The 11,136-nt window shown below is 40.2% G+C and overlaps 1 protein-coding gene across 1 annotated transcript in view; it reads right to left on the bottom strand.

The window, feature by feature from the left end:
* Positions 1 to 7,357: 7,357 nt before the first annotated feature.
* Positions 7,358 to 11,136, bottom strand: part of OPRM1 (opioid receptor mu 1) — a gene marked incomplete at its 5' end in the record, with an annotated part of 31,802 nt that continues 28,023 nt past the window's right edge. The window contains one exon of the mRNA XM_084889409.1: positions 7,358 to 7,438. Coding sequence (XP_084745535.1) covers positions 7,400 to 7,438 — 39 coding nt within the window. The 3' untranslated portion in view covers positions 7,358 to 7,399. The remainder of the gene's footprint in view (positions 7,439 to 11,136) is intronic.

Raw genomic sequence — 11,136 nt, 5'->3', positions numbered from 1 at the left:
CAAAGGTTTGTCTCAATTTTCCACTTGATGCAGGTGATGCTGACCCCCTGCTCTAGTCATTTCAGAGGGAAATTTATTCAGTAGAGAAAATAGAGCAGCAACAACAAAAACACCCAACCAACCAACTAACCAACCAACCAACAAGCAAAAACACATCAAAGAGTAGTCAAACACCAAACGCATTCTGAAACTCCTGTTTTATCCAGTCCCCTTTATAAATGGAAACTTCTCCTTTGGAAGTCTCTGGTAATCAGATTCCTTAGACTGACTAATGTGCTCTGATTTCAAAGAAGCGCTTGACCCTGACAAGAGACGAGTCATATGTACTACTCTGCCAGGAATAGTACAGAACTCACTATTGAATATCATTGCTACGCTGTATGATGGAAAATTCATGCAAATTGCCTTTTATTGTTTTAGGAGTGTAAGAACTCCAGTATGTCACTCAAAAAAAAAAAAAAAAATCAGTGGGATTTCCACAGGTTTAATTCTGATAGAAGATCCTTTAAAGAATTCATGAGAACAACTATACACCTATAGATGGGAATATCTGTGGAAGCCAAATCTAGACTGGAAGAGGTACCTGCTGATCACTTGGCCTGGTTGTTTGGATGTCATAGCAGTTCAGGTAGTGACATTCCAGTCATATCCGGATATGGGATGTAAAAAATATCTCTGCAAACCAGAAGCCCACCTCTGGTTTCCAAAGGGAACCAAAGATGGGAGGGCCCATGAGATACGTGAATTTTGAAAATATTGTGTAGGGTGGAGGCACCTCTGCCCTCCTCAAAATGGGAAAAAATAATTGCTGTTCTTCTCAGCAATTTATCAACTTCGTCCTCCCACTATGGATGGTGAAATCACAATCATCAGGTCACACAAATATAATCATCTCTCCATTTTCTCCAGAATTTGTTAATTCAAACAGTTTTAACTCTGCTTACATTATGAAGTACACTCACACTGTTCAGTGTGTGTGACTGTGTTTAATTTTACCCAGACTCTTAGGAGAACAGTTTATTTCTTTGGATTTTAAAAAATATCTTTGTCTCTTTTCTTTCTTTCCTTTTTCTTCTTATAGTTCCTTTACGTAGTTTGTATCACTTCTCTCATTTTCATTTGGTATTTTGTCACCCAGTGTTTTCATTGAAAAATTTTCCAATATTAGTGGGTAATTCTAATTATACTTATGTATTGAATCAAAACCATTAACAGTTTTTTTTAAGAGACTTGAAAACAAGTATGATAGCCTGTTCTGAAGATGATTTTTTTTTTTTTTTTTTTTTTTTTTTTTTTTTTTACAAAATTAAAATTGCAAGGTAAGAAGAAAAAAGCTGTAGGCAGTGTTTCAAGCCATCTTTTACTGGAAGATCTTTGTAGATAACATTGTTATTATAGTTCCTGTGATAATACTAAGATGCGTTTTCTTCGCTGCCTCCAAAATGACCTCTGTGATCCTTCCCTGGAGCCATAAAACAAGTACACACTTTTCTTCGTTAACAATGCACACTTTGCTAAGAATGTGATACTGGAGATGGAATTTAAGCAATAACCCTTTTTCTCAATTGCACTGGTTCAGATTTCATGCACATGATTGTGGGGTGAGAAGCAAGATCTGTTTGATTTATGTGATAGCCTGAAAGACAACACATCACTGGGATATACAAGCTTCGGGATGTGCGGACAGAGGCGAATTCAGTCACTGCAGAAATGGTGAGCCTCCCTCCTGGTGAAATCCACTTAATATCCCCATTCTTTCAAAACCCAAATGAAAGACACCTGATCTGAAGGAAATAGACATATCTGTGCTTCCATTGAAAAATCTGGCATTGGTGTGATCAATATCAGGCAATTTTTACAGCAACATAGGACTGCTTTATGTTGTTTTCACAACTACAGAGGTTTTCCTAAAACAGAGCTGTAAATCTATCCAGTATAGCTGCTTGCACTCAAACTTGGTTCTGGTGGTTCCTGTTTCTGATAGATTCTAAAGGACTTTTGCAACTTTGAATAGATTGGTAACTGCCCCACAAATCATCTGGGTACTTCTTAGAGAAAATCTTTGTATAAAGGGTAGTAATGCCAGCTACTTTCTCTAAGTAGTTGTGAAGTTTGCTGCCAAATAATTCGAATGGTTGAATGATAAAAATGAGTAAGCTCACCCCTTCCTTCCTTATCCAATCTTGGTTCTTCTTGAGTCTTAATTTTTCTAAACAAATGTCTATTGTCTCAGAACTAGTAGTAGACTCTGGGAACATCTTAATCTAATGCCAGAGACTTTTATTTTTTCTTCAAGCATCTGAAGATCTCTTTTGGATATGAATGGATCAAAGACTCCTGTTTCTGGAGGTTGGGAGTGAAGGAAGAGCTCACCTCTTGTACCACATGAGTTTATCAGGCTGTTGATTTTGGGGATAGGGGCATAGCCAAGCATTGGTTTCCAAGTGGGTTTGCTGTGAAATGCAAACCTGCACCTCTCTCGAAGTGCAGAGGCACAGTAACTCTCCCAGCGTCCTCTGCAATTTTGTGAAGTTTAAGTGCAATTTCAATGCAGAATTTAATGGAGTTACTTACTGTCACCTTATAGGAAGTGAAAAGTGAGTTGAAAAAATATATCATTAAATTTGTATTAAATGTGTGATGAGAAGAACCCCAGAAAATTGATCTTTCTTTGAATATGTGCCCAAGCTCTAGAATCATCTCTTCATATATTTGAGACAAGAGATGCTTTAAAAGGTAGTTATATTCACTTAATGATTTCTGAACTCTTGAAACGCCTTTAAATGCCTATGCAGCTATTAAATGTTTATTTGAGAAGTACCTTATTGTTAATAGGAAGCACTTTTTAAAAAAAAGATGCTACCTTTTAATTCCTTCAAGATCTTTACCTTTAATCTATCCATAACCCACTTTTAGTATTCTTAAAATCTCAGTGTCAGTGGTCCTTATTGTAACCCAAGTGCCTAGGACACAGTGATATTGTTGGAATTAAGTTGAATTTGACCCAGTTTCTGCTCCCTTTAAGAAATGTTACAAAATTTCATGACAGTAGTTTGAATATTTACCATACACTGCAGACCACTAAGTATTTGGTTTTGCTTAATTCTTAAACACTCAGTCATGTACATAACTGGAAAACGACTGTGAGTTGAAATTATCTCTAATTAAATTCAATGGTTCTTGGATGGATATCCCGAAGTTCAACTCTTTGACTCCTCACTTTAAGTTCTAAAGTCCTAATAACTATGGTCTTAAACATAATCTGGATGCCCTATTCTGTGACCATGAATCCTGAAGTATCTTACACAGAAAAAAATATATAATGGTTAGGCCAAGGTACCCAGGTAGGTCCATATTTCTTCCTACTTCTCCTAACCCAAGCAATATGTCCTGTCAGGGGAAAAAAAAAATTTATGTGGAGAATCTTTGTTAAGGATCTTGATGTTTCTACAATGGAAGTAAGGATTCTTGAGACACCCATTTCTCATTGGCTATTTCCAGGAAGGGGGCCGTGTTTTTGATTGCATATAAACAGGTGCACACGTGGCCAGTACAGAAGCTGAACTACCAAGTCTTATCCTCAGTTTGCTTCTGATAGAAGGCTGGAAAGTTTGCGAAATCCCAAGAGGTAAAAGCAGTATTTAAGGCTGAAGCCGGAAGAATTGGTCATAGGCCACCTCTTCTTGGTGATTGCTGGCAGACTGAGAAGGTCTGTACACATGTTCACCTTAGTCATAGGAGAAGCATAGCACATTTTGAATGAGACATTTCACCCAAGCATATGGGAAGGATTTTACTTTACTTTTGAACAAATAAATATACTTGACCTAAGTAAGGGCTTTAAATGCTTTTGGGACTTTGTGATCCATGGGGTCAGAAAGAATCTTTTCTTTATGTCTCAGTTACTTATCTTGATGGGGCTTTGTGTCTGTGCTTCTGAATTTTAACTTTTCCCTGGATCCTGAGATGAAAAGGGAATACTGTGAGGACACTGAAAAGAGAATTCTGTTGGCATCTTTCAGGTAATATTAAGTGAACTAAGTGCGCCTTTTCAATGATGAAATTTGCAAGTGAATAGATGTCAGTTTTAGAAATACATGTCATATTATCTAAGAAAATGAATACCGTGTTACCAACGCAAACCTAATTTTTGGAAGAGTTTATTTTAAAGCTGCCAACTGTCTATTTCAATGTTGAGAAGTGTTGCCAATGGCCAAATTAAGAGCCTGACTTCTTTTGATGGCACTGTTGGAATGCCATTCTATCACCGGTAGAGTTTCTAGTGGAAACATTTCCTGTCTTCTCAAGAGGCAAGTCCCTCTCAGTGTTTTGTGCCAATAGTGGGTGATCAGAATGGTGGTTCCCATGAGAATTCGCCAAGTTTATCTCTATTTTTTTTTTTTTTTGACATTGGTAGCTTTCATTTCTAATTTTCACTGTAAATAGAGAGCATTTACTAGATGGTAGGTCAAGCTTGTTATATTAATTATCTTACTTGGTCCTTACCACAGCCCAATATTTTACTATTATTGGCCCTATTTTTAAGAGGATACTGGAATGAACAGAACTTACATATGTTGTTCAAAGTCACAAAGCCAAAAAATGCCACAATGTGTGCTTAGGCATGGATGCAGATGACTTCAAAGCTTAAACTTTTAGCTTCTTCACAAACTTTTTATCTGGCATCACAAATTGTTAATATGAATCAAGACAGTTACAACTAAAGGTTTAAAACAAAAATGAGAGCCCAGCTGGCATGGCTCAGTGGTTGAGCATTGATCTATAAACCAGGAAGTCACATGCCCACACATGCCCAGGTTGCGGGCTTGATCCCCAGTCTGGGGCCTGCAGGAGGTGGCCAATCAATGATTTTCTCCTATCATTGATGTTTCTCTCTCTCTCTCTCTCTCTCTCTCTCTCTCTTTCTCGCCCCCCCCTTCTTCTGAAATCAATAAAAATATATTTGAATAAAAATACACACACAAAAAAAAGAGATAAAATACCCAGTGACTCACTCACATGTGCCCCAACCGAGAGTCTCATCTCCCCTCTTCTTTCCTTTCCAGTGACTGGCAGGGAGAGAAGGCTGTAGGAGCAAAGTAACTGTAAAGGCTGAGTTTAAAGGAGAAAACAGGACCTACTTGAGATTAAAATCTCCATAGCAAATAATTAGATGAAGAAGCAAAACTTCCACTTCACATCTGCAATCTGCATTACTGAGCCACCAAACTAGGAAGAGGTCCCATCTACAAGGACAAAGCAGAACAATGCGCTGTCTTTGCTTTCACATTTCATAAGAAACTTGAGCCCATCTGACTGAGCCAAGGCTGTTACTTCCCTATTTGCCAGCGAATTTCAAGGTAGTTTTAGCAAATTTATGATAAAAGTGGTTTTGATGGAAACATACTTATTATTTGCTTTTAATTTGAGAGCTGGTCATTAGGCTGAGATAGTGATTGTTGAGAAACAACCTTATGAGCAGAAAGCAGTACTGTAGCATCCCTTGAGAGAGCTCATGCTATTATAGCTCATTAAAAACAAACTTTCCTCCCCAGTGACTTATATACAAATATTACATTCTCCCTTATTGTGTTTCATTTGAATTATTCCTTTTACTTGTGGAAGCCCTAGTAGTACATATATGAAAATATATACACACAAATACATCTATTTAACATTCTAAATAGTTTTAAGGCCCTAGTTTTAATTACTTTGATTAGAAAATGTGAAAAATTAAAAAAATAATGCATATACATTCTGGAACATAATATTTGAGAAATGGAGGTTATTAGAGGCAAATATAAGACTTCATTAGAAGGAAACATTAAAACACTTATCTTGACTTTAGTTATTTCTTCTTCCAGTTGATACTTGGGTTGGGTCCACATAATTACAGCCTATCAGATCTGAGACAGTAGGCACAGTTATTCTGATCCATGACAGCTGTCTTCCTGAGACTTTGGATGCCTGGTGCATATTTGTGCCTTATTAGATCGAAGGCAGCTGTAGTTTTAAAGTTGGTGCTACTGGCAGCTTGTAGACTCGGGAATGCTCTTATCAGGGAAGTTGGCACCGAGTTTTCTACTTGTGTCTTCATGGATATCTACAATGTACTTGATTCCTTTAATAAATGCAGACAAAAATTCATAGTGCAGAGCTTCCTGGCATGGGCCATCTGACTTGAAGGTCTATATAGTTCAAACAAAATGAGTGATTGCCAAATCTCTGCTGTGTTTTTACCAGCCAAAGAGAATTGTCTTAGAGAAACTACTCAGAAGACTGACATTTTACAAAGAAAATCTTGGCATTTAGCAAAGATCAGAAAGACCAACACATCAGTGAAGACATTACATAAACACAACCTTCAGGAAAGTATTCTTGGGTCATTGTTAATATTTTATGTCCAGGTAACAATACAGGATTGGAAATAGATGATCTATTTTTCTCTATGGTCATATGAGTCTATCTGTTTGAGATTAAGCTTACTGAATCCATATTTTTAGGAAATGTTAAGCTGTTCTGAAAGTCAACAAAAACATCTGTCAATTTATCACTTTGATTCAAAAAGCACAAGTATTCTGAGCAGCGTTAACAAAAGAAAATTATATGTCAAAGGGGCATGCTGTGTGAAGAAACTACTGAGAAATGAAGAGTACATTGTAGTGCTTGACTTCCTGCATAATAAAATGATGAGCTCATTGACCCCTATTCCCTTTTGAACACTTAGGAAGCACTTGCAATGCATGAGAATCAATCCTTCTGCAGCTGACACATTACTGGGTTTCAGATTGCCTTTCATGTTAATCTCTTCCCTTGCAAAATAATGGGGATGTTTTTCTTTAAGCTATAAAACCAAGAAACGAAGGTAGAAATGAAGTCTTATCCAAAAGGTACTTTTAAGGTTAACATTAGAGGTCAAAAACAGAGCAAAGTATTATCTTACAGAAGACCAGAGAGTCTTGGATGTCCACACAAGGTGCTTTGATCAGAGGTAGCATTTACATGTTACTATGGTGAATTAAACGATCTATGGTTTTTCTTTGATGAGGCCATAAATATTTGCTTGAAAAAAAAAATATTACCTACAGAAAGTTCATCTTCCATGACGACCTGAATTTACAGACTGTAGCCTATTATATGGTCCCATCGGGTGTCTTCCTTGTAATTATGTACACAGGCTGAGCTTATTAGTCGTTCTTTCCTTCCCAGTGCTTGGCTTAGTTGGGGTGTCTCTCTAATAATGCAGAGTGAAGTGACCAGAGAGGAGTAAGGTTTGATGACTGAGAGTAGACACATTCCTAGAACATGAGAGCTTCCCACACACATGGGCAGGGACCTGCTTCCACATAAGATGGTACCATCTAAGCTCAGTGAGGGTCTCAATGACATGAAGAACCAGTTAGGGCAATGGAGCAGCTTCTACTTCCAGATTTTCCAGCTAGAAGAAGAGAAAAAGACAGTGAGCATTTCAGATTGGGTTATGGCACACATTTATTGGGCACCTTCTGTGTGTCAGAACTGTATTGGGAGTCTCTGTGTATACTTTTTCCTTCAACTCTCAGAATTTTTCTTAAATGTCAAGATATAATATAATCTCTTGGGTCATTATTCATAATCTCTTGGGTTATTATGAATATGCTGTTGTATTTGTATACACTAATGAATAAGAACTACTCATTTAATAGCCATCTTTGAAACAGAGTCAAATAGGGAAGGCAGTGACTGTGACCTTTGAGTAGGGCTGTGATGACCTCTTCTGCTACTCCCAAGGCTGACTATGTAATTGATATTGATAATTTCCATGCTTGTTCTGTGAATGCTCATAATGTCCATGGGAGCCATGCCCAGTCCGGAAGAGCTATGTACAGAGAGGCGAGGGTGGGACACAGGCCCAACAGATGACAATTCAGCTTCAGGCTCCCTTCTGGTAGAACAGCCTTGTGTGGCCAGTGAGAAAAGCTCTCGCGGTCTGGAGGCTGGTGGAGGATCATTGCCAACGGAACTCAGTGTTTGCTTCTGCAGTTCTGGCCATTCCAGACTTTGTGACCATCACTGAATCAGCTGCCCATTATGGCACCTGGAATGCCATCTTGGGCTTCGGTCATGTCTTTTTCTCAATCCCTTTGGCACTTGAAAATCATGTTCCCTGACTCGGCTTCCTGAACATGCTTACTGAGCAGCCACAGTAATACTTAGATCTCCTGTGATTTGCCACCCATGCGTAGGTCAGAACCCAGAACAATCATCTCTCTTCTTGCAGGTGACTTGGTCCTACTACTGATGATGATTTTTTTGTGGCTAAGCCCCAATGGAATTAGCAGATGCTGACTCATGCGAAGGCCCAGGGTTGCTCATTAATTCTGATAAGATTCAGGGACTAAGCATTCAACTCAGATTTTTGGGAGCCACGTGAGTAACCACTTCAAAGTGGATCCTAATGACAGTAAAGAAAGTATTTCCTGTGCGATGGCTCCCCACTACCAGAAAGGAAGCTTGGCACATCATTGCAGTATTCACGCATCGAGACAATATGTGCCTTATCCAGGTGTGCATTTTGTTGAGGCTGCAGATAACTAGAGAATCTGTCAAGGAGACCACTTCAGTTGGGGAAGGAATACTTTAGACCTTGGAGGTACCGGGAGGAGGAAATGATGGACTCTACCTTCATCTCCAAACTCCAGCCCTGCAGCCTGGTAAAACAGTCACGTGCTCCACTGAGACAAGCAGCAGCTCTGACTGCCAACCTGACCTACTTCAGGGCTTATCACGTCAGCCATACGCACGGGACTAGAAAAACTCCTGAGGGCTTGGCTGGCCCTGAGTTACTCTACGCGCCTGATACGATCAAGGCGGCTCCTAATGTGAAGTCCCTCGTACATGTACAAACACAGCCAGGCTCATAACAGTCCCTATGCTTTTCCTCACACCTGAGTGTCCTTCCAGTGTTTCCCCAACTTTTGACATATGTGTACCCCTTCTATAATTTTCGTAACACTGAGTACCCCTCGTACTCATGAGAACGTAGAATTAGGCGCAGCTAAGCACGGTGCAGTGCATGTCCCCACCAAACTCCGATGCAAGGCGTACCCCCACCAAACTCTTCCCGTCCCCCTGGGGGTGCGCGTACCACACTTTGGGAAACACTGGTGGCTTTCAAGGCTACAGCTATTTGGTGATGTGCCCATATGGAATATCCAAATTAATGTAGTAGTCATCCAAATTAAGTTTATCAACAAATCCCAAATCAGACCTGTCCCCTTCAGTTATATGGTTTCACGTGGGGAAGAGTGGGCCACAGGACATCTATCGAGCAAGGGCGAGCAGTTTGACGCATCGTTGTGCCCCCCCCCCCGCCCCCCCTTCTCGGGAATGATTAGCTGTAACATCACTCCTTGGGTCACATTCCTTTTGCTCAGCCTCCAGATAAAAAAAGAGCTGTTCTGAGTATCCCACATGGATTCTTGTCTCCGTATGGCAGTGTGAGTATTGTTCCCTGGCATCTGAGTCCACATTTGAGAGAGAGGTCAGGAACCTGTTCTTAACTTTAGCTACCACGGCCAATAAGACAGAACAAGCCATAGGAGATCAATCGCTCATAGGAGATCAATAAACTCCCTGCTCATACATGGACCCATCGATTGGCCTGAGACTACACTCTGGTTGGTGTGGTTGCTAACCACTCCTGTTGGGTTCTAATTATACCAACAGTATGGTGGCACAATCCGTGCATACCATAAAAGAGGAAGCTCAATAGCTGTCTGAGCTCAGACCCATTGGTCCTCTCTGGGACTAGGATCCTAAAGTGCATGGCTGAGGTCAACACTGCCCATCCGATCTGATCCTGTGGATGGGGATTCTGTGAATAATAATCCTAATCAAGTGCTGTTTGAAATAAATGGAACGGATTTGTTCCTAGCCTTTGTCAGTATGTTTAACCCAAATTGCTAATGGGATGATATAAATATATGAAAATTGAATTCAGACAAGAATATGTCCAGCCGACAGGTGAATTATAGGGAGAGGCAGTCCACCACGCATCCCTGCACATTCTTGCCTACTGAGCTGAAATGCAAGGCCTAAATATCTCTTGACTGAGCCATTTCTATAGTCGCATCATAATTAAGAACCTTTGCTGCCAGACCGCATGAGGGCCACAGCATGACCACTTCGTGATTGCTGCTCCTGCTCTCAGGGGGAAGGATAGGTTTGTTTACCGATTGCTGCAAAGGTGCTGAGCCCTTAGCTCCGGGCTCTTCAGCGTGAGTGCGATCCACTGTGAGCACAGCAGCCACCTGAGCCCATTGTGTCACACCACGGGGCCTGTGGGCAGGGAGCCAGCGCCCCTGTGCTGATGTTTCTGCTCTTTGCTGAGCTGTTGGTAGTAAACTGCCTTCTCCGGCCCATTGGGTCACATTGTTTATTCTCATCCCTACGGTTGTGGCCCGCTGACCTGCCGCTTGCCAAGACCTCTTCTTTGTCAGCTGCCCACAGCTTTCTAAGACGGGGCTTCTTCCCTGACAGCGGCCCCAGCAATGTTACGCATTTCAGTAAACTTGACATTTGACATCAAGGCAGTATTTTAATCTACCATCCGTTTCCCAGTTTTGCCAACAGTTTTTTTAAGCTTTTCATTCATTCATTCATTCATTCATTCATTCATTCATTCATTCATTCATTCATTCCAGGAAGTCAATGAGCAAACCAATTTGGGCTATTTTTTAGCCTATTTTGAAAAATAAAGTTTTTGAGAAACTTTTCGATTCGAACTGAAGCTTATGTAAAGCACTTTTCACTGCTATCCATATGGTGATTGGAGATGTTCCCTACCCCTGGAGGGAATGGAAGAGATTTTTCCAACTTCATTAATCTGCGGGAGGAAGCACAGGTCTTTAGAAGTGAAGTGACATGCCCAAGTACATTTGTCAGGGAAAACTGACTTAATATTTGTATTCTTGTTTTTGTTTGTTTTTTGCAGCTACTCTCTTCCACTTCCGTTGTCTCTTTCCTATTTGTGATGCCATACAAAGTTGCAATTGAAATTAATCATAGCCTTGGGTTCTGCTGAACTGGATCAATGTTTCAGTCAATAACAAGCTTCAAAATTGTATTCATTACATAACCGTGAGAGCAGAGCCA

The sequence above is a fragment of the Pipistrellus hanaki genome (assembly GCF_964339955.1).
Source record: "Pipistrellus hanaki genome assembly, chromosome: 7".
Lineage (NCBI taxonomy): Eukaryota > Metazoa > Chordata > Mammalia > Chiroptera > Vespertilionidae > Pipistrellus > Pipistrellus hanaki.
The sequence above is the reverse complement of the archived record's forward strand: the minus strand, read 5'-3'. Positions and strand labels throughout refer to the sequence as shown.